Genomic DNA, 24,267 nt, shown 5'->3' with positions numbered 1-24,267 from the left:
TACTAAGTTTCATTCGGTATACATAATAATATGTATTATAATATAATATGTATTATAATAATAAATTCATTCAATGCTGTTCGGCTTCTCACTGCTCCTTCTCCTCGTCACCCGGCTCTTTGGGAACTAAGACAGAGGAGAGAGTTGGTGTTATGACTGAAGGGTAACGTAGCAAAGTCACACAAACAATGTACCTTATTAGGTAGTTAGGTTATAGTCTCTGGTTGTCTCCAAACACTATATTATTACAGTAGTACAATCAATCATGTTTAAACTTTGACTGTTTGGTTATTGCCGTGGAATTAAATTATAGGTCGTTCCCAAGCTGTGGAATGACCCTCTGTTGGTCAGCAGGGCAGAGTCACTCCCGAGTCCCCACCTTCCACCGCAGTCTGAAACATAGATATTGTCTGAAACCCATCTTCAGATTCCAACTCATCGCCTAGTTGTCAGGTCTGTGTCTCCACAGACACTTCGGCCACTCCCACTTCCCATTGCAGCTCTGCTAGTTACACACCTGGTTCCACTCTCTTCAGCCCAGCCCTTTACACACCTGTGGACGCTGCTACGATCAACCCACCACCTATAAATACTGGACTCATTGCACACACAAACTGTCAGAACATAAGTCATTGTCTGGTTCTCAACGTCGTTGTCCCTTAATTGCTCTACCTTGATGTTTTGGATTTGTCGTAGGCCTATTACTGAAGAGTTTGCATTCTTGGACTTCCTGATTTGTGCTTCATGCTTCTGAAAGGTTTTGCATTCTTGGACTTCCTGCTTCGTCAGCATCTGTAAGGTTTTTTCTTTTTGGACTTCTGGTTTATTGCTTTGCAACTGCTACTTATTTTATAAGCTTGACTTTCTGTTTAATAAACCAGTTAATTTGACCTTTCTGCTTGTGGCTCATGCATTTGAGTTCAGTCCTTCTGCAAACCGTGACTAGTAGCCTACATTTTTACATCTGCATTTTATGCTCATCGACAATTTGGATTTGTCATTTGGACGTAGACATTGCCTAATTCTTATCCTGTTTACTTTGTAGCACACTCTACTTTTTAATTGGCACCTTGATCAAATATGAATATGATTAAATATGACCCTTAAACATGGCAAAATATAATTCGACTTAGAGATAAATTGATGCCCTACTACTCATTTCCCCCAGGGATGCAAACAACGTACTCTCTCAACAAGCTCCATGGAAGGAGCCACATGTGAGTGGCATCCTCTGCCCCCTGCCCCCCACTGTTTTCTGTAAATCTATTGCAATTACTGTTGTTTCTGATATGTAATGCATTGTCTATCATGATGATGAATGAGGTCACAGGTCTCCGCCAGGTCAGGTAGGTTATTGTGGTGGTGCTATAGTAGGCCAATGTGCCATTTCCTCCTCTGCCTTTCACATCCATCAGAGGCATTTTGTTAAAAAATGCTGGTGCTATAACAGGCCAATGTGGGAATGTGTGTGTGTGCAAAGCTTTAATGAAATCGCATACTGCGCTCATGGTTCGTTCAAAACGAGACACTTGTGCAAACTTTAGATGGCAATCTTGAATATGAAACCTCGTACACCTGGTGACTCTATAACGGCCCAATCTGAACAATTTGGGGAAGAAACTGCACACACTCCCTGGATGCGTGCACAGCTTCGATCGGGCTAACGGTGCCGTAGATTATCTGTTCACAGGCGGACGGACGGATAGGGGGCAAAATGGTCTCAGCCACGCCTTCGGCCTGGCGGAGAATAAAATACAATTACATTAATTTAAACACTACCAACTACTGCTCCCCACCTCGAATCTCAATCTTGCACTGTACTTCATCGGTACCCAGGTCGTTGACAGCCCTGCAGACGTAACAGCCCCCGTCCCACTGGCTGGGCTTACGGATGTTGAGGGTCAATACCCCCTGGTTGTTGAACATCATGTACTTGGGGTTGTCAGCAAGGATCATTTTGTTCCTCAGCCAGACGATTTTCGGCTGGAGGAGGAAATGTGTGTGGGGGGGGGGGTTACAAGTTAATTTAACTCAGAAAATAGCCAAACTACAACCTGGGGGGCACGGGTACACGTTAGTCCGACATCCCGTTAAGGCCTATACATAGTCCAGGTTCCGGTGAAGAGGTGACCACTGAAACGGTGGTTAAAAACGGAGAGTGAGCAGTGACCACCGCAGCATGACGTCATGTTGTAGTTCTCTTCACCGAAATCTGGACTATGAATGGGCTTTTAGTCTGACTACGTGGCTGGTTAAGACTCACTCGTGGCTTCTGTGTGTGGTTAGGGTTTGGGGATAGGGTTCGTATGGGGCTCCTATGGTCTGAATATTGGGATGTTGGACTAACGCGATGCACCCTTGTGAGCTTGTAGATCGGCTATTTTCAGTGTGTGACACTGCATGCAACAAAGTGTATAAAATCCTTATCAGCAAGAATTCTACTGTTTTTTTGTGTTTCTGTTTGTTACCTCCACTGATATAGTTGAACAGGGGTTATCAGTCAGTTTTCATTCTATAGTTGGTTTTTAATTCTGCCACATACTGTAGCAGCCAAAAGGTAAATGACACTCATGTGTGGACAGTGGACACATTCAAGTTTGTGTTCTACGCTAGTCTTATTTTAACTTACTTAGCCAGGCATGTGCACATACCTTGGGAAAGCCTCGGACAGCGCAGCTAATGGTCGTGGTGTAGCCGGCAACCAAAGATCTGTCCACCAGAGGCTGGGTAAACTTTGGCTGGCAGGTCTGGTCCTTCTCCTTAAAGTTAGGGGGCTTGTAGTCCAGGGCTAGCAGCAGGAGGGAGGCAAGGTTTGTCAAACACTGTAAATCAGGCTCGGGTTTTGACGGCATGTCACACTTGATATCTTGATTTTGCAACACATGACTGGCTGTCGCTGAGTTGGGGAGCATGTTTCCCTGAGTGTAGTGTAGTTAAACTACCATGAGTACGGAGAAATCAATATCGCAGCTATAATCACCTTCGTAGATATGTATAGCTTACATTACACACACACACACACACACACCTGTCTTGGTAATTAGGGCTGTGTTCTGGCTGAGGCCAGGATCATCACTCGAGCCACAGAGGTTCTCGCTGTAGATGCGGAACACATACTCGTTGCCCATGATCAGGTCTGAGGCTGTGCAGCTTGTCCGTCTGTTGTGCTCATAAACAGTGAACCACTCCTAGAGATGTAAACAATGGTGAGAGTGAGAAGGATACAGAGTAAGGCCTGACTCACACCTTCGCATCTAGCATACAACATTGATGCATGCTAGATGTAAATAAAGGGTTTGTTTACATCTTGCCCCAATGCATTTCCAATGGAAGTCACATGGTTTGACACAACATTTGTGTTGTACGGCTTTCGGCTGTGTTTCGACTGCCCCCCACCCCCTCATACAACACAAATGTTGTGTCAAACCATGTGACTCCCATTAGAAATGCATTGTGAGCTTGCATCAGTCAATAAGTCTCATGCATCAGCTATACATCAATCTGTTGTGAAGGTGTGAGTCAGGCCTATGACTGAGAGAGACCAAAGATAATTGCATGCTGGGAAAACAAATGCATTCCAAAACATTCTTTGTTAACCCATTTTGGGCGGGAACCCCTTTTGGTGTTTTAAATTATGTTATAATTTAGCTATTGAAAAATAGCAGATCTACAAGCTCATAGCGTGCCACCGAGTGGCGCGCTACGAGCTTGTAGGTCTGCTATTTTCGAGAAAATAGCAGGCCTACCAGAAATATTTATTTCAGAAAACTGGAGGATTTAGAAGATTTTCTTTTTAATTTTTTTAGGTCAGGCCTAATACAGTACACTATGTCCGGCACTGTTAGAATACTAGACACAGGCACTCTTCGTTCTTTCCATCCTTCCACCCTCACCATGGTCTTCTTGTCTGCCTTCTGGATAGTGTATCCGGTGATCTCACAGTTGCCATCATCTGTGGGAGGTTCCCACTCCAGTGCTGCGTTGAAGCCCCAGACTTCCACCACATTCACCTTGAGAGGAGGCCCAGGTTTCTCTTATTGGATTTAAAAAAGAAGAAAACAAATATGATGGTTTCATCCACTGTTCTCAACTGCGTGGATACATTTCATACTAAATAGCTTGTTTACAAAGGGGTATACTGTATAGTGGTCTAATGAAGAGATGTCTTTTGGAAGTGTCCTTGCACAAGTCAATGACAAATCCTTTACCTTCCTACTCCTTTTCACACTAGATCAGAACAGTTAAGTAATTTCATTCCAGAATCTTCATTCCAGACCAGGGTATGGGCATTTCCCTCAATGCATACAGTAGTTGTCATTCATTCTCCTCAAAGGCATCATCACTTACATAAATAATGCCGCTATCTCTGTGGTCGTTTTCTGCACTTACTTTGTTCATTGTTCATCACATGTTTCTACATGCTTTGTTCACTGTGATCATGACTTATGCGTTGTAGCATGTTTTGTTTCTTTTCTCCAAATCTTCCTTTTTTACACGGACAGTTGATGCTTGAACTTGAACGCTGTGTAAGCGCTGGTTTCTTACCAATAATTCTGATGTCGATGCTGGCCCTGTCTTCCATGTTCTCAATCTTTAGAACCAGCTCATACTTTCCAGAATGATCTCTCTCTGCTGAGCGGATGAAGAGGATGGAGTCCACGAATGAGTTACGGACGCCCACCTTCTTCTGATCAACTGGCTCGCCATCCTTGGTCCATGTGGCAACAGGGCGTGGCTTACCCTAAGAGTGCAGGTAATGAAGAAACACATATAACACCATTCAGGAGACAACAGAGCATTTTAAGTTTAATTATGTCCCCCCCCCCCCCCCCCCCCATTTGAAATTGAATCATGTGGATGTTGGGTTATACTGTATTTAGCACTCACTATTGCTCATTATAAGATCTATATAAGATGGTACCATTGTGCCTTTAGAAACAAAATAACCGAGGAAGCATGAGGTCAGTCCGCTGCCCCCCCAGGTTGGCAGAGGAAGTGTAGCGCCCAGGATTACAATAGATAATTGACACTGGGTGAAAAAATGGGTTGCAAACTCTAACCAATGACATGGGCAGTTATTGTCTCCACCAGGCCGAAGGCATGGGGAGAGAGTATGTTTTGCACTCCGTCCGTGTGTCCGTCCGTCTGTTATCAGCTAATCTCCGGCACCGTTAACCCGGTCGATGCCAAACTTTGCACACACACTCCCTGGATGCCAACGATGAACCTCTGCCCCACATTGTCCAGAACGGCCTGTTATAGCGCCACCATGAGGCAGCTTTTCACATGTTTTACCTAAAACTGCACCGATCTGCGTGAAACGTTGCATGCACACTCCCTAGAGGCCAAGGACAAACCTTTGACCTGCATTTTCCGCATCTGCCTTTTATAGCGCCACCAATAGGCCCACTTTTGTAAAACACATTTTTTGATATTACTCCTCCAGATTCTGTCCAAAAATCTCACAAATCGTTACACAGTATCTCTATGGTCATGTGCTCAAGTCGGATCTGTCCGATATTTCATATTCCATCCTAATTGGCTATCATTGGCTTTCACAGTTTGCAAGATTGCCCTGTTTTGAACAAAAGCCTCAAATCATGAACGCAGCGTGCAATTTACGTGAAATCTTTCACACATTTTCTTACTAGGCTGAGGAATATATCCCACCCTTTTCACATTGGCCTGTTATAGAGCCACCAACAGGTTGATTTTTGCAAAACACATTTTTGGAACAAAATGCCTCAAATCATCCAATTGCCATCAAAGGCATTTTGCCAAACATCACACACACTCCTATCCTCCTGGTGGAGACCTGTGCCCAGAAGGGCACTTTTTCTAGTTTTTATTTATTTTTAAGAAGACAAAGAAATAGTGGAGGTATTTCTGTGACCTACTGTCATATAAAGTTTGGCACTGATGGGTCCAGTGGTTTGCGAGATTATAGCTTTGGACAACTTGAGTTGGGAAATGGATCACGTTACAAACCTGGAAGGGGATGGTCAGGTTGATCTTCTCTCCAACTCTCCTGATGTACTTGGTCCTCAGCTCACGCGGCAGGCGGATCTTGGGCAGTTCTAATGGAGGATTCTCATTTTAACTTCTTCAATACTTATTTAATACTTTAATACTTCATTTAATATTTAAACTTGACCAGAGTTGGCTTTGTACTTAGTCCACTCTTGTTTCCCTCTATAGGCTACCATCTCTTTGCTGAAAATAGCTAACACACGTGAGCTTGTGTTGTATGCTTGTAGATCGGCTATTTTGTGAGTGTACCCACAGAATGGGATGTGGTTATAAATAAATGTGTTATTAGGATGGAATCACTACTTCTGGGTTCACAATCATGGAGCACAGAAGCAACAGATGAAAATCACTTATATTAAGGCCAGCCCAATGTTTAAAATGGCTTTGCCCATATGTGGGGATTACTATGACGATTAGGAATGTAGTCAAATCACAAAACAATCTGACTTTTTGTCTAAATTGACTTTCCTTTCAATGGCTTGGGGGAATTATTAAGGCACAACATATGCTGCACAGGATTGGACCAGATGGAAGCAGAGTGAGTGAGTGAGTGACTGAGGAACTAAGTATGTCTAAACTACTGTACATGTTTCAAATGTCTTGAAAAAAACAATTAGTAATCCTCATTAGGGCATAAATGTATTTTAACCCATTTTGGGCGGGAACCCCTTTTGGTGTTTTAAACATTATGTTATAATTTAGCTATTGAAAAATAGCAGATCTACAAGCTCATAGCGCGCCACCGAGTGGCGCGCTACGAGCTTGTAGGTCTGCTATTTTTGAAAAATCGTGAAAATATTGATTTTCAGAAAAAAAATTGAGGTCAGGCCTAAATGGGTTCAAATACTGTTCTACTCATACATCTCAGCCTATAGATAACTCACCCATGATCTCACGAATGGTGACAGGCTGGGCCAATGTCGCAGGGGGGCTGGCTCCAGCCATGTTCTTGGCTATTACCCTGAAGTTCATCTTCTCTCCAACAGGAAGATTGCGCACCGTGTAGTTCTGCTTCTCACAAAGTTCAACGTTGGCCACCACCCACTCTGTATCTGCAGGAACATAATTAAACAGTGAGAATACGGGATTTCACTCCTGCAGCGTTTCCCATTTTGGCTATTAATTCTGGTTAATTCTTCATTCTTTTAAGCTGCCCGCGCGGGACAGCGCCCACTCTGTCTCTGCACTTGATGGGAATTAAATGATGTGTCAAAGTAAGACTGTGAATGTGGTCTTTGCACCATGGCTAAGTTCTTTACCTCCTTCCTTGCAATATTCAATAACGTAGCCGTCCAGGCCTCCAGCTCCTATCTTCTCTGGGGGGAGCCACTTCAGAGTGCATGTAGTGTCTGTCACGTCATGCACCACCAGACGTGCGGGCTCGCTAGTTGGGGCTGCCGGGGAGAAAAAAAGAAGAGCAGCAACACTAATTATTAACACTTGTAATTTTTTATAACAGGAGAGGTAAGAGAATCACTGGGCTGCATTGACAAAGGCCAATTAACAGACAGCGGGAGAGAGAGAAGCTGGGAAATGGAATAACAAGAAAATGTCTCTACACTCTACAGTCATTATTGTGGCATAATGTATCATATTATGCCACAATTATGAGTGTAGACATCCTCACAGAGTCCTCAAAGATGGTGGCCTCATCTTTTGTAACATACTGTAGCATGCTCTGTGTTATTTGTGGTGCCACATTTGCAGTGCTGCAGTACTTTCCATTGAGTGTGAGCTGTCTCAGCTGATGGACAAAGTCATCACAAAGGACTTATCCAGGCAGACAAGGACGAAAGGAAACAGGATTTTGGGGTGTGCTCTGGCTGCTAGATGTCAGACAGCGTCAGACTAGGGTGATCAGATGTCCCTCTTTGTGTGGGACAGTCCCTCATTTCCAAGACTTTTCAAGTGTGCCACAAATTGAGACCCTGTCCGTCCCACATTGTGACTGACAGGCAATTGCATCAGTGTTCAAATGCCTAATAGCTAGTCCCCTAATAGTTGGCCTTGGTAAAGCTCTCTCATTGTCTCTTCCTGCAAGATGTGTTTTAAGCCTGTTAAAATAGCATACAAATAAAGCATGATTTTAAAACAAAATGTGAGACACCAGAGGATAGCCAATAGGCCTATGGTCGACTCAAGTAGTAAGTTGCTAATCCAGTGTCCAGTATCGCTTGTGAGGGACAAGTGGGATGGGGGGACGGGGTCCCCCATCCCACTTGTCCCACACAAGCGATACTTCTGTCCCTCAAATTAACAGTTTGGATCTGGTCACCCTACGTCAGCCTGATTTGTGCATTGCTGTATGTTATACGAGTGTTAAATGTTTATGTTTTCCACACCTACCGTACAGTACAGTACGTGTTTATCGGAGCGCGATTATATACATTTCTATTACAATCTTGTTTGTCATGGCAATAAACAAACTGCATGTTGAATGTGGCTGAGTTATGGGTTCATTTATACACACCGGAAATAGCCGATGTACATGCTCACAACGGATCAGATTGTGGGCTTGTAAATGTGCTATTTTCGGCACGCAACATATTGCTGTCGTAGGGAGTATAAATCAGGCTTTACCGATGGGCATGAAAGGCTTGGAGACGGCACTGGGCGCCGACATGCCGATGGCGTTGATAGCGAACACCCTCATCTCGTAGAACACGCCTTCAATCATCCTCTTGGCTTCGTACGTGGTCGACTCATACACGTCAAAGTTGAGCTTTGTCCATCGGGAGGAACCCTTCTTCCTTCTCTCCATGAGATAACCTGATGGATGGATGGAAAAGTATGTATTTAGGAAACATCTCATGGTGCAAAAACATCAACATAAAGAACAGAGATACACTGGAAGAGAGGGGCATTGTTTTTGAGCGGTGGGTACCCGAGTTGACGGGTGAAAATGGGTGGGAAAATATACTTTTATAAGTTAACGGGTGCAGGGACAGGAAGAACGCAACGAAACGCGGGTGGTTGACCTTTTTTCATAATGGCGTTCTGTTTCTGCTGCTGTGCTTAGTGTGCTACTTCCTTGTTGCAGTGACATCACGGCCGAATCCTTGCTTCCTTATCGTAGCATTTCATGTGTGGTGTTTATTGCTTGCGAGTTGGATTGCTGCCGCCGCGGCATGTTCTGACTTGTGTTGTACCAACCAAGTTGGTACAACACATGGATCTCCATATGCGGAGCTGACTATCATCACGTGGATCTCCATATATGAAGATCACGACACTGACCTCATCAAACCCTGGATAGCCATACATGGAGAAGACTGGATCATCACTTACATCTGGATCCGGCCAGCAACTCTATTGTACATCTGAACTCACAGACACCAGATTAATAGTTTAATTCCTGCAACTATGTGCCGTATTAAGAAGCTCTGTTGTTTCATTCGTTTCTCGCCCATCAGGGTGTCTTACTGGTATAGGCCTACTATATTTAATAAATACACTTTGCTTTGCGGTTTTCCTTTTTCTTTTAACCCTAACCTTCACAGAATCAAATGTTTTATCACCAGGGAGCCTGGATGGTTTGGTTCCAGCCTTAAAATAATTAATATAAATATTTTCTGAAATCTCTATGAGAAAATAAGTAACACATTTCAGGAGTTGCTTGTCAAGAAATGGCAACAAGTCTATGATATTTTGTTTGTAATAACATATTAATAACCAGCTCAGGTCCATGTAGACTCAAAGTGAGGAACAGATGATGCCAGAGAAACCAAAACTATCATCGATCTGACCTGAAAGCGGAGGTGAACAGCTAGTGCTATGGTTGTTTTGGTACCATGCCGTCTAACACACACACACACACACACACACACACACACACACACACACACACACACACACACACACACACACACACACACACACACACACACACACACACACTTGTTGGACCATGTTTGGCTCAGCTTTGGTCCTAATGCTGACAATTTAAGGTATTCACTGGTATGGCCACCTCAGACAACATTAAATGTTATTTTTTATTAAATGCTTGATTGTGTTCCATAACTGTAATATCCAGTCAAATTTGGTGACATTCTGATAATTATTTCCAATGATACTGTAGTGTCTCTCTGTCTCTTCTCAATTTTTCTCCCTTGGTGTCTAAATCGGTTCCAATTATCTATGCTGACTCCTGTTTGGTTTTCCAGCAGTGTCAAGTCTGGGCCCCGTCAGTGTGATGGTTGCCATCTGAGGAGGGAGTGGCTTTCTATTTCCGTCTTGGTCTAAATCTGCTCCTACAGAGTGGCAGGATAATAACCAGGAAGCAATGTTGAAGTTCTATAATTTCTTTGATGAGTGGGAGTTTATGCTTGATGAAACTCACAGTGTGAGTTTAGCTATGGCAGACAGTGAAATCGATGTACCAGGGACACATTCTATAGTTCATATCGTGTTATAGTTATGATTGCACATTGGAAAACCTGGTTTCAATCAATCCGAGACATTTGCAATGTGAATATTCTTGTAGACATCTTACAATAAATGCACCACTTCTCTGTACGTGTGTGTGTGTGTGTGTGTGTGTTTGTGTGTGTATGTGCGTGCGTGCGTGCGTGCGTGTGTGCGTGTCTGTAATCCATGTAACTCGAGAATCGCGGCGCTCGCCCACCGACTTCAAATTTGACACAGGCATTCTACACCACCACACAGAGTGCAGTGCCCGGCCTTGAGTCGGTCGGATAAACGGTTGTCCAGAAACTCCACAAAAGGCTCTGGTCAGGCAGTGGACCTAATGAGCAAAAGATAGATACAATAGCATGTACATAGTAATCCGGCAGCCGGGGGTGTGGAGTGGGAAATTTGGTATAGTTTTTTTATTGGCCTAAAACATTGTCTATATATGTATACATTCATGAAGCCACTTGCTGACCGGCTGTCGGTATTGAGCAATTTATTTTATAAGGGTTTATATGTGACCATACCATTAACATAATTTCATTATTTAAAAAAAATGCTTTAAGTAGCATGTGGCGTGTCATGATTCTGAATCCATTCCAAGCATTTTTTGGACAAAAACACTCCTTGGGCTACGGAGTTTTTTTAGGCTGTTTTTTGTGCAAAGCTAACGCTTGGAATGGATTCAGAATCATGAAAACCCCCTAGTTTGACATGTCACATGCTACATGAAGCATAATGAAAATTTGAAAATCTTGCCTTATACCGTAGGTTGTTAATGGTGTGGTCACATATATTCCCATATAAAAAACAATTGCTCAATACCGACAGCCGGTCAGCAAGTGGATTCATGAATTCATGTATATAGACAATATGTTGGACCAATAAAAAACGATCTATTCCAAATTTCCCACTTTCAGAAGGACGAGTGGCCCAGGAAATAATTTCCCATTAATTTTCCCCATATGCTTTTCAAAAAGTATTTATTTAAAGACGTTTACACTGCGGACAAAGCCAACTCGGCTTGTGACAAATCATGACAGTAAACACAATGTTTTGGGCTGATCAAATAATTAATAAGAAGAAAAACAAAACAAAAAGTGTGGCACCTGCCTTTTTTCTTCTTCTTTCTAATTATTTGATCTGCCCAAAACATTGTGTTGATTTGTCACGAGCCGAGTTGGCTTTGTCCACGGTGTAAACGTCTTTAAATAAATACTTTTTGAAAAGCCTATGGGGGAAATGAATTTCGTTCTGAAAGGGGGCGGGAAGAAATATTTTCATATTTGATTAATGAATCTGTTTATATACAGAAAATTATGTAATCTGAATTTAGGGGGGGGGGTGTCTGGAAATCAGAAGGCCACCTGTTTGCCTCCCGGTTGAAGTGTCCCTGAGCAGGACACTTAACTCCTAACTGCTCCCCCGCAATCACATCATAAACATTAGAGCAGCTGGACCGAGCCAGCTTAGTGAAGCTGAAAACCAAATTTGTTTGTGTGTGTGCGCGCGTGTGTGTGTGTGTGTGTGTGTGTGTGTGCGCGCGCGTGTGTGTACATGGTGGTTGAAGTAAAATGTAGGGAGGACTCACTTCATTTTTCTGTTCAGGATACAGCCCATGTCTTACCTTTGACTGGTGCACCACCATCAAATGTGGGTGGCTCCCAGATAATGTTGGCAGTCTCCTCTCCCACTCCGGTGCATTTGACATTCTCAGGGGGGTCAGGCACATCTAAGGAAAACACAAAAACACTCAAGTCATTGCATACAAGGAAAACATTTCACAAATCCTGAGATTGCAATATGTTTCGGGCCCTATTCAAATTCCATCATAAATGTAACCCATCATCATGGCAGTGCCACTGGCCAATATCTTGTCTCTTTGAGCTATATTGTGTTCATTATTAGCAAAGGTTCTTGTGTTTTATCCTTTTCATAGATATGTACAAATGTATGGTAAAGTAAAACAAATCAATCAATCAATCAATCAATCAATCATACTCAACATCCAGTGTAGCTTCAGTCACCCATCAATCCATAGAGTATATTTGGAGCTCTGACACTCACCCACAATCTTGACAAACAGCTTAGCCGTGTCTGTTCCAGCGGGGTTGGTGACAACGATGGAGTAGTTCCCCTCATCCTCCCTCTCAGCTCCCTCTATGACGAAGCAGCTCAAGTCTTTTCTCGCCTCTACTCTCACGCGGCCTTCAGCATCAGTGATTGGCTGTGGGACAGGACATCATCACGAGTAAAGCTCAGTGAAATCTGGCTCTGCAAATAGTAATTATGCCGCCACTAGTGGATGCTATTGTACAAAAAGTCCACCATTTCCTCTCAAGAACTTACTAATGCAGTAATACATACTGTTTGGGGATAATAAAGGAAACCTGGACATGTTATCTTACGTTAGTAAGAGTAATAATGGTCCTGTAGAATTCAAAGGGTACTTCATGGCACTAAGACGTGCCTGTCTGTCCGGCCAATGTCAACATGTCATCATGGTGTCATCTAATGTCATCCTATAAGTATCTATTATGAGCCAGGTCTTTTCAACCTGGAATCTATAACTGGTGTTGCCAGATTTTGTGAGAGAAATAAGCAACCAGGTCAGCGACTATAGGTCACTTTAAACCTATATGCATTGGATATTTGAAAATAGCCAAACTAACTCACACGAAGTGTGAGCTTGTAGATCACTGGTTTAAACAACTTTAGGAAACAAGCCCAAATAAACAACGAATGTTACAAACGAGCCGGAAACGTGCAATTCGCAACTACTGATAACTTTCAAGCAACTTTACAGAAAAACAAGCCCAAGTCTCTTATATTAAGCAGACATGGCAAAAAATACATATTAATTTCGGGGTCCTTGACATGAAAATATGTCAGAACCACTGGTTTAAACAACTTTAGGAAACAAGCCCAAATAAGCAACAAACTATAGCCCGAGAACCTACAAACCCGCATCTACCGATAATTTACCAACAACTTTACAGAGACTATACTTTACAAGCTCAAAGTCGCTTATAATAAGCAGACATATGGCAACACTGGTTTAGGCAGGCCCGCGGGAAGTACTTTACACTAGCAGGGGCTGAACGTGTACCTGGGGGTGCGCGTGCACGCGCATCATGCACGCGCATTTTCACGCGCAAACGTGGCCTTTACTTTCCCTCTCCACACGCAAGTTATATATGAACGAACTGACACAGGCAATTAACCAGGATAAGGTGCCAATACTGTGATACAGCATATTTAAATCTCTTTTTTTTTTCTTTCTCTCCTGTTCGAGGGGGGGCTGTGCCTGGGGGGAGGGGGTGCTACAGCCCCCCCAGCACCCCTACTTCCCTCAGCCATGGGTTTAGGCGTATCCATTCTTCCTTACTATGTCTCCCTTTGACCACACGACCGTGGGCGCTGGCTCCCCTGAGATCTCAACGTCCAGACGCAGTTTGTTGCCTGCCACCACAATGATGGTGTTCTGCGAGACCATGTTGCCAGTGGTGTCCAGGTGGATCTTGGGAGGATCTTGGATCGAGATATGGACAAATGGAGAGAGTCAATCATACAGTATCACTGGTGGAAAAGCACTCACATTTTTTACTTAAAGGGAAACTTGACCCTTTTTGATAAAAAATATATGTTAGAAGATTTAGAACACTTTCCTGGGGGTCTTTATGTGTGTAATATGTGGTTTTAGATATTTTAGATTTTAACAGTGAGCCCAGTGTCTCTGATGTCATGGACACTGGGCTCACTTCCTTCCTGCAGACTACAATTCCCATAATGCTCTGGTGCACTGCTCCTCCTTGTGGATAGGGGGAGGGCTGTCTTACTGAGACAACATGTAGTCCAGGAAGTAAGTGAGCCCAGTGTCCATGACATCAGAGACACTGGGCTCACTGCTAAAATCTAAAATATCTAAAACCACATATTACACACAAAGACCCCCAGGAAAGTGTTCTAAATCTTCTAAACGTCATTAACATATCTTTTTTGCAAAAAGGGTGAAGTGTCCCTTTAATTAAAAGTACAATACTGCAATATAGAAATACTCTGTTACAAGTAAAAGTCCGGAATTCAAAATGTACTTGAGTAAAAGTACAAAAGTATCAGCATCAAAATGTACTTAATGTACCAAAAGTAGAAAGTACTTATTGTACATAACCATTTCAAGTTTTCAAATGTATACAAATCTTTTGAAAATAGCACAATACAAGCTCACAATGTGTGGCATCGCGACACATTGTGAGCTTGCAGATGGGCTGTCTTAAAATGGCCAAAATGTATATAGGGTTGAAATGGTTACTGTATGTTTTGTCATAATAATCAAAATCGTGTGTTCAAATAATTGTAGTGGAGTAAAGTACAATATTTGCATCTAAGATGTAGTGGAGTATAAGTAAAAGTACTGAAAATTGGAAATACTCAAGTAAAGTACAAATACCTCAAAATTTTACTTAAGTACAGTACTTTAGTAAATGTACTTTCCACCACTGACAGTAGTAGACAGTGCATGAGTTTGATGTAGTTTGTAGTTTGTCAGCTACTGTACTTACCCTGTCTGGGTACGTAGTCAATCTTGATCTCTAGTTTGGGAAATAAAATGTGAGTGTTAGCAAAATTATCAACGGAATTTCAATGCATCCGATATTCTTTGCCATCCGTTTCTCTCACCCAAGAAGTTGAGTTTGGCAGAGAGCGACAGGGCATAACCCTCGGGAACAAAAGTGTAATCGCCAGCGTCGCTAGGCAGTACATCATCGATGACCAGCTTATGTATCCTGAGACAGGCATTGTAAAGTAATGGTGAGGATGGGGCAAAACAATTGTACATATTCTACCTTCCTGTTGTCAGCCCTGTACAGCCCTGTGGATTCAGTTTGTTCAACATTATGTTTTAATGTTCTTTTCATTTTTCCCCCCAGATATATTCTTGTTTCAGATTCTTACAGTTAAACCTGTGTGAATTCGGTGCAATCATCTGCAATTCCGTGATAACTGATTCCATAGGGCAGCACACATATTACACATGCTTCGTACGGTACCTTCCAATGTGGGTCATTTTGATACGTTCACTTGGCAGGACCTCCACGCCATCCTTGAACCACTTCCCTGTCACCTTATCGTCAGACACCTCACACTTGAACACAGCCTGGTCTGTTGCTTTGACAGTCAGATCAGCGATGTCTTGTAACACCTGCAGTTCCTTTTCTGAAGGAGAACACATTGGGGGAAATGGTAAGGGGAATTCAAGGACGAGATGGAGAGACAATAAGACAAAACATGTTAAGTTCATGTTGCATCTACAGTATAGCCCTGGTCCAGTGCGTTAGCGAGTTCGCCCTTCCAGGAACGCCTCTGCTTCACACCAACAACAAAAATCCACTGCTATGCGAGGGGTCTGACTTAAGTAAAAAATAAACTAAACTACTTTGCTACTCACGAAACAAAGACTGTTTTGTGTTGTTGAAAGTCTATTCTCCAGGCTGGGAAGCCTCTCGTGACCCCAGCTTCTCTGTATAATATACTAAAATAATTGTATTTAGTGCGCCCTCTACATATCTGGTCAATGGGTAATTTACATTGACCAGATCTGTAGGACATCTGGCGGACATTTTACTTTCTGCCCTCATAAAGTATATCCAGAGAAGCTGTGGTCCTGAGAGGCTTGCCAGTCTGGAGAATAGACTTTCGACAACAACACAAAGTAGTCTTCGTTTCGGTGAGCAGCAAAGTAGTTTTGTTTATTTTGTCACCGGACACCTCGAATGGCAGTGGAATTGTGTTGGTGTGCACTGCAACAGAGGTGTTCCTGGCAGGGCGTAAGAACACACTGGAACAGGGCTACACAAACAGTAGAGTTGTACACTCTCAGAGTTAAATCAACATTGAGGATATAATGTGGTACCTTCCACCTCCAGCTCTCCTTTGGTATGACCCCCGTTTGTCCAGGCGTGGTACATTCCAATGTCATCTAAGGTAGCCTCCAGAATAGTGAGAGTGTGCTTCTTTCCATCTTTCTTAATGCGAATCTTTTCTGTATTTTTTGTTAGCTCCTCCTCCTCAAAATACCTGGATGAAAACAAAAACAAATCCAGCGCAGCGATAGTTCATTGAGACACAGAAGGCAGAAGGTTTAATATATAATCCTCTCTCTCCATGTCAACTCCCCTCACCCCTCACTCATTCGCTGCCAGCTAAGTCACTCACGCCCACATTCAATCAGGTGTTTTTTTTAAGCAGTCACCCTGTCCTCACTCTTCTTGCTAGCTGACTCTGTGTCTCTGTTGTTCAGATGTCTGCGTTCAAATTTCCTCCACCTCCCCAGCCTCCTCCCTGTGGCATTAGTTCTGTAATGGGTGATTCTGTGATTATACATGTGATTTATGGATTGGACCACATGTGGTATCTAGTTTTGTTATGGGTATCTGTGATTATAATGTGTTTTATGGATTATATTATGATCGTGTGATATGTTCAGTATCTATGTGATATATGGAATGCATTGAAGTTATTATGCTGTTGATGTAGCCTAATGTCTTTGTTACTCTGCTCTGGGGGTTTGTTGTTGATATCACAGCTGTGTCTCGGTGCACAGTTAATCTGAGATATCAAATGTGATATGATATTAGATATCAGAGCTGTGTCTCGGTGCACTGATATCACATGAGCAGAGCCACACCAACATACTAAATAGCAATAGCTTTTGTTATATAATTGCAATAGCTTTGCAATAAATGGTTAATGGTCATTCTGAGCTGAAGTGTTTCAATGAAACTAGAAAAAGTGCCCCTCGGGGCACAGGTCTCCACCAGGCCAGGTCAGGTTGTGGCCTCCTGGTGGCGTTATAATAGGCTAATGTGAAAAGGGGGGCATTTCTTCTTACGCCTTTGATGGTAATTGGATGATTTGAGGCATTTTGTTCCAAAAATGTGTTTTGCAAAAATCCAACTGTTGGTGGCACTATAACTAGAAAGTGCGTAAAAGATTTCACGTAAATTGCACACTGCATGCGTTCAGGATTTAAGGCCTTTTGTCCAAACCTGCAAACTTTGAAAGCCAATGGACATGGATAACAGCAACAAATTTAAAGATCAACTAAAAGCAAGAGTGCAGAAGCTGCCTGTCAACGGTATAGTGGGAGATCTGCCAGTTGTTTTCTTTGGCAGTCCAGAATAAAGTGCCTTGCAGCCAGTAATCAAGCCGAGAAAAAACTAATGATATGAAATGTATTGAGCATTATATAACAGACACCACTGCGTAATAGGGAGGGATATTTTCTGACCACATCACATGAGCGCCTTCTTCCGACACCTCGATCTCGAACTCCACCCGCTCCCCCACCACCACATGGTAGTCATCCATCAGTATGGCGATGGTCACAGGGGGCTCTGTTCAGAAACATGTCATGTCATGTTGGTCAGAACTTAAAGCTATACATTCTGTGAATTGATCTCGTTTATAGCCAAATGTCCGGAGATTGTTCGCCGTATCGATGATGCGTCTGGTGATATCAAAATATAGAGGTTAAAATTTGTTCAGTGGCATCATTTGAGGTTCCATGCTTTCTCATTCGTTTTTCTTTTGGGTTTTATGACCTCAATTGCACCCACACAACCTGAAACTTTTTTCTCTGTGTTCTGAAGTCTTTTGAGCTGCAATGAAAACAGGCAAAATCCCTCAACAGTGACATCTGCTGGCAAATTCTTATGTCATATATGGGATTTGTGGACTCTTACCTCAGCCAGAAAACCCCAGACCACAGAAAATCTACTGAATTTTAAAAGTTCCGATTTTTTTGGGTGCAACTGAGCTCAGAAAACCTAACAAAAATATATATATACTTTTTTTTTAATTCACGATCCCTTTAACCTAAAAACTCAATGCGAAGCCGGTGTCATGATGGCACTTCAAAGCAGTGGGTGTATGTTTGGTAGCAGAAGGTTTCTCCACTGTTCAAGCCAAATTGTGATTTCCCCAGACGTATTGGTTGGTATGTCTGGTTACCCGAGAGCCGAGTAGTAGTAGCAATACAAAAAGCTAGTGCTATAATCGGGATTTGGAACTGCTTCTACTCTGCTTACCTTTCACAAACACCTCAGTGAAAGACTTCTCCTCGCCAACCACACACTCGTATGCAGCATCGTCAGCCAGGGTTGTCCTGTTGATGGTCAGAGTCCTGATGTTTCCAATTGCCTCCATGACATACCTGGCAAAGTGACAAGACGGGAGTGTGAAAAAACAAAAAACAAAAACAACTGTCCCAAATATGCTCTTTTTATCTCTCGCTTTGGTTGGATATAAGGGGAATTCTAGACTGAAGGAAGGATAATGGAGTTCCTGCAAGTGAGCAGCCATCATGCATGAAGTACACTTAATGTGGCTGCAAATTGGTCATCAAATCTATCAATTTGTGTATGTGACACGTTCAACCAATCACTTTTTGACATACAGTACGTGTGCGGAGCATATCGCGTTCAAATCTGGTGCTGTCTGCACAGAGATTGAATTCAGACCACCTCTTTGAAGTGGTCTGACCTTTTCTGGACCCCCACCCAGGATGCAAAACACCTTTCACACTTGACCAAACATCAGGGCAACTGCCCTCAGGTCTAGAAAAAAAAAATCTACAGACAGCTCAAGTGCAGAAACACCCGTAACTGGAGCTTGGAATTGGGCTGAATTTTAACAATATGCTTTAGAAAGAAGGGGGCAAAGAAAACGGCATGGACGACTGGTGCATTAGCACCACGTAGCTTCAATGCAGCCAGATAACATCAGTCAGTCTTTCTGACATGATAACATAAAATAAATACAAATATTACATTTTATAATAATAATAATGAGAAATTGATTTGGAACTTTTACACAGTAAAAAAAGTGAACCTGTTTTTTGGCCCACCCATAATTATGTAGTCAATGAAAACATACATTATTACTTTCTGATAATGATAATGTCACACAATGCAAGATAAACTGTTTTTTTTTCTAAATACAGCTTATACTGCCAAACCCTACATACGTTTGATCTCAAAAGTACTGTAATAAATAATAGATCAAAGTGACCAGTCAGACCTTAGAGATCTTTGACCAAGGCCCATGAGACGTCTTAGCAATGTGCAACTAAGTATCCCCGAGAGGCTAATTACAACCTCCTATAAATACAAAGTGTTGATGGCAGTGTCATCTGAAAATATGACGTTGTTGTGGCATGGATAATTTTAGCTCGCTATTTTTCCACAGCCAGCTACTGCCATCTTAGTAAAGGAGGGAAAAAGATATGGGCTAACTATCAAATCTTAGTGTCGTAAAAAAGTACCCTATTGTTTGTGTGTGTGTGTGTGTGTGTGTGTGTGTGTGTGTGTGTGTGTGTGCGTGTGTGCGTGCGTGCGTGTGCACGTGTGTGCGCGTACTTGGCTGAGGATTTGATCTCCTGGCCGTTCTTCAACCATTTGACTTGGACATTGGGATCAACCACCTCGCAGGTCAAAACAATCTTCTTGCCCTTCTCCACCGAGTAGCAAGATTCAAGCCTCTTCAGGAACGCTGTAGGCGCACACAGATAGCACAAAATAGATAGCAGCATCTTGCCTCCTTCACACATAGCAAAATCTGTGTTGTTTTAGTTAGTTGAACCAACTCTAGCTCTCAGTGTAGCTGCCATGAGTCAGATAGAATCAGTGTCTGGGGCTTTGTCAGCGTACCCGTTGTGAATTAATATGTATTGTGTTTGTCTTGTGTTCTTCTCACAGCATTTTTATGGCATTAAGGCATTGGTGTTAGCAAAAAGAGTAGCTTGTGTCCGTGATTGTTGACCGAGGGGAGCTTTTCTCAGAGCAACTTGACCTCTCAGAGTTAAATGATTATTTGTATTTCCTTTTATAAATTTCATTCTCCTTCTCCCCTGTCTTGTATTCTACATTGTTATTTTTCCCAAAACCCACGTCACCCTACCCTCCATTGGCTTGATTTAAAACCCACGTCACCCTACCCTCCATTGGCTTGATTTAAAACCCACGTCACCCTACCCTCCATTGGCTTGATTTCAACAGTTTTCATCTTCTTCAGACGTTTGAGCATGCCCCTCAGGTCGGTGATGCCATACTCGAAGGCGATCTTCTCATAGTCGTTGGGATGAGCACTCTTAAGCAGTTCCCACACATCAATCTTTTCCGCTTCAGGTCTCTTCTTCCTGTTTGTTAAGGAAAAGAGGGTTTACAAAGTGTTGCCAAGCATACAGCTGTGGATAAGACAATGCTTAATACTTTTGTAACCTCACTTCTTGGCAGCTTTCAGCAAAGCGCTGAAATCCAGATCTCCGTCGTCCTCCCCACCAGCTCTGTGTTTGGAAACAGACAGGGTGTCGGGTGTAGCTTAATGGATATCAAACAATCTGCTGCACATGAGACAGTGCCAAGGACAGTAACGTATCATATCCCACATGTGCTGAAAGATACAACCACACACATGCACTTAATTGACACACTAAACGGAGGCACATTCACACATGTCTGTTGCGGGGAAACAGTTACTGTAATTAAACAATCGTCAGAAGATTTATCTGACTTAATTTCGAATAATTGTTTTTTGAGATGCAATGTATAATGTGTCATTTACAACTTAACCAAAATGTTAATGCTATAGTCTTTCTTTTCTTCACATTATAAAATGACGTGCGCACACACACACATACACACACACACACACACACACACACACACACACACACACACACACACACACACACACACACACACACACACACACACACACACACACACACACACACACACACACACACACACACACTACAGTCTGAAGAAAACACCCTAAACTCAGTGCACTGCCACTGGCCCGGACCACTGGCCTTGTGGTCCGGGCTCCAAAGGAACCTGACAGTGCATTGCTGGTTCTCAGTTCAACTCGGTGCACTTACGACCTCTTGAAGGCAGCCAAATCATCCACCGGCGCCTGCTCTTGCGCTGCAGCTGGAATGAGAGGGTTTGCATTGAACACATGATAAGGCTAAATGGGTTGAAGACAACTCTCCCCCCGAGACAGCACCCAGTGTTTGCTTCCACTCACCATTCACGGCGATCTCGAAGGTGCAGCTGTCACACTTGTCTTTGGCTGTCACCTCACACCTGTAGCCCCCGGCATCACCAGCGACCAGTTTGACAATCTTCATCTCATAAGTATAGATCTTTGAGTGGGATTAAGTTAGTTTAATATTAGCAGCTGTTAACATTATGTACACTTTTACACACTTGAGATTGTGAACAGTCGTCCGTCTGTCACATGGGATGCACTCACTCACTCACTCACGCACGCACACACACACACACACACACACACACACACACACACACACACACACACACACACACACACACACACACATAAACACACACACACACCTTAGTGTTTCTGTCGTAGGTTTCCTTGAATTGGAAATGTTTCCCGGCCTTGCTGTTAAGGTCCATCCACTTCCCCTTCAGCCACTTCATTGTAGGCTTTCTTACCAGAGTGGTTGAGTCCACCTTGATTGTGATCATCACATCCTGGCCTGTTGCCCACAAACGCATATGATAGACCGGTAACTACATAATAAATCAACTAGCATGATGAATCAAAGTTCCAGATCAATGTCATCTTAATATGTTACATAAGGAATCCACTGCTGGGTTGTCTGTCTAATTTAGATTAGATGTGATATATTTATTAAATATACCACAATTAAAACACCCAGCAAAGTACTTCAATTCTGTAAGCTAATTCTAAATTTAAAAGGGTCTTTAAAATAAAGTGTCTGTTTCTCACCTGCAACACCTGTTATGTTTGCTTCGGGTTTGTCCACGAAGATCCCAGAAAGCTCAGTCGCTCCATCTGAAAGGTGGAACAGAAGCTGTAATTTCAGTCATTCTCTTATGGAAGATGGCCATGCCCATTAGACCACATGTAGACACATGCTCACATATTGTATGACAAGTCATACTGTAGTAATGGACAAAACAAAAAATGCTCTTAAAGTTGTCATTGAGAGTACATGGACGATTCAACACTATAGAACATATAGGACTCATAAGAAATTAAAAGTCCTTCGTCAAACATCAAACATTGGAACAACCAAACAAAGAACCAACCGCAGCTTGAACTAGTGAGAAGGATATCAGGCAATTAAATACAAACATGACCATGTGCTTCAAAATCAACCAGGTTGGAGAGATGCTTCAGCAGGGACCATATCTCGCTAGCTATTGTAACTCATTTGTCTCCGAGAGAGTTAAGCCAACTTGTTAGATTCCATTATGTGGTTCTTGACGATTGTTCCAACCAGTCAATCTTTAAAATATGTAAAGAATGATAAAATCGCGGGTTCATGTACTTTTTTATTTGCATTGTAATCCCCTAGGGGGATTTTAGATCGCCTCATATAAGAACTGTGTTTGAAAAATAAACAAATCATCCTGGCCGTTTCACTCATATGGATATGAAGAATCAACTGACTGAGAGAAAAGGCAAATGTTACTGCTGCCAAATTACATTAGTTACATTTTCGCTAGAAACAGACAATATGATCAAATATCATATCTTATGAATGACTGACTATCATAAACAATACAGAGATACCTCCCTGACAATATCGCCAGGACAGTTTGTTTATTTTTGTACCACAATTCACAACACAATTAACACAACATATGAGACGATTTTAAGATGACCCCTTGTTATTCTCCATAGAGAAATTACTTCCGTGAACCATGGGATGAGCGAGTGACGTCAGGACTTCGGCGCTCTATTGCTTGATGATAATGGTAGGTCATGGCCACCTCAATTTGTTATAACTTATAACATAATTATAGTTCTAATCTATTTTGAAATTGCATAGTAAAAGTTCAGAAATGTCAACATTCAATGTATGGTTTGCAGAAACGTAATGTCGACCAGACTATGGCAGTACAAGGAGAAGGTGTACAAATCTAAGACGTATTGTATCATCATAAATCATAGATCATCCTAAAAAAAATAGGGTTGTTCCGATCCGATCAAATCACGTCATTTTCAAATGATCGGAATCGGATCGGGAGCAAAAGAACGTGATCGGGAGGAAGTGTCCTATACAAAAAAAATATCGGATCGGGAAAAAATCAATCACATCTCTACAAAAAATGTTTACAATCTTAGGTTAAACAACTTTTTAGGTTAAGGGTTTTGCCATCTTATTCAAATGTGAGCTGATGAGAATACGCTTCTATCATAGCTATCACTTTTCCTCATTTGTGGCTATTAAGACTTTAGGTCACCACAAATCTACATACATATACTGTAGGGTAGGTCGTTCATCACAGAGAATTGTACTGTAAACCAGAGTGAGACGCACTTATTACACAATGAGACATTTATGTCAACAGCAAACTTCTCCATGTCCTTGGCTCAAAGCACAAAAATAAACAATGGAACGCAATCATGCATCAACAAAAACAAGTGGATAGGAAAGTAGTGTGCTGTTGGCATAAACAAGGTGGTTCCAAGGAAATTCACAATATAATTGCTTTGTATTATTATTATTATTATTGCAAGTATTATTCCCAGTTATGTACTGTACAGTACAGTACAGAAAACTGGTGTAATGATTAAACACATTTAATCATTCAGAATCATTTAACACACACACAAACACAATTAGACCTTGTCAATTCACATCAACAATGTCCTCCTAACATCCACGATAAAATAAACATCAGACCAATCCAAACAAAAAATGTTACATTATTTCAATTGTCATACAAACAACTACATTTCATAACATTTAATCTCCAT

At 42.2% G+C, this 24,267-nt stretch overlaps 1 protein-coding gene across 11 annotated transcripts in view; it reads right to left on the bottom strand.

Annotated features, from left to right (window-relative positions):
* Nucleotides 1–14: 14 nt before the first annotated feature.
* LOC306915953 (myosin-binding protein C, fast-type-like) overlaps nucleotides 15–24,267 on the bottom strand; it is a 50,115-nt gene continuing 25,862 nt past the window's right edge. For all 11 annotated transcript variants that reach the window (XM_079493640.1, XM_079493641.1, XM_079493644.1 and 8 more), the window contains 26 exons: nucleotides 22,267–22,332; nucleotides 21,864–22,012; nucleotides 21,532–21,649; nucleotides 21,383–21,434; nucleotides 20,726–20,785; nucleotides 20,475–20,638; nucleotides 19,860–19,992; nucleotides 18,531–18,655; nucleotides 17,732–17,837; nucleotides 16,355–16,518; nucleotides 15,492–15,657; nucleotides 15,121–15,227; nucleotides 15,003–15,032; nucleotides 13,829–13,971; nucleotides 12,508–12,667; nucleotides 12,068–12,172; nucleotides 8,611–8,799; nucleotides 7,290–7,424; nucleotides 6,915–7,082; nucleotides 5,989–6,077; nucleotides 4,546–4,741; nucleotides 3,894–4,033; nucleotides 3,029–3,188; nucleotides 2,652–2,788; nucleotides 1,797–1,983; nucleotides 15–126 (listed from right to left, as the gene is read on the bottom strand). In XM_079493640.1, the coding sequence (XP_079349766.1) occupies nucleotides 89–126; nucleotides 1,797–1,983; nucleotides 2,652–2,788; nucleotides 3,029–3,188; nucleotides 3,894–4,033; nucleotides 4,546–4,741; nucleotides 5,989–6,077; nucleotides 6,915–7,082; nucleotides 7,290–7,424; nucleotides 8,611–8,799; nucleotides 12,068–12,172; nucleotides 12,508–12,667; nucleotides 13,829–13,971; nucleotides 15,003–15,032; nucleotides 15,121–15,227; nucleotides 15,492–15,657; nucleotides 16,355–16,518; nucleotides 17,732–17,837; nucleotides 18,531–18,655; nucleotides 19,860–19,992; nucleotides 20,475–20,638; nucleotides 20,726–20,785; nucleotides 21,383–21,434; nucleotides 21,532–21,649; nucleotides 21,864–22,012; nucleotides 22,267–22,332 (3,287 nt within the window). In that variant the 3' untranslated portion in view covers nucleotides 15–88. The remainder of the gene's footprint in view (nucleotides 127–1,796; nucleotides 1,984–2,651; nucleotides 2,789–3,028; nucleotides 3,189–3,893; nucleotides 4,034–4,545; nucleotides 4,742–5,988; nucleotides 6,078–6,914; nucleotides 7,083–7,289; nucleotides 7,425–8,610; nucleotides 8,800–12,067; nucleotides 12,173–12,507; nucleotides 12,668–13,828; nucleotides 13,972–15,002; nucleotides 15,033–15,120; nucleotides 15,228–15,491; nucleotides 15,658–16,354; nucleotides 16,519–17,731; nucleotides 17,838–18,530; nucleotides 18,656–19,859; nucleotides 19,993–20,474; nucleotides 20,639–20,725; nucleotides 20,786–21,382; nucleotides 21,435–21,531; nucleotides 21,650–21,863; nucleotides 22,013–22,266; nucleotides 22,333–24,267) is intronic.

The sequence above is a fragment of the Electrona antarctica genome (genome assembly GCF_951216825.1).
Source record: "Electrona antarctica genome assembly, chromosome: 22".
Taxonomy (NCBI): Eukaryota; Metazoa; Chordata; class Actinopteri; order Myctophiformes; family Myctophidae; genus Electrona; species Electrona antarctica.
The sequence above is the reverse complement of the archived record's forward strand: the minus strand, read 5'-3'. Positions and strand labels throughout refer to the sequence as shown.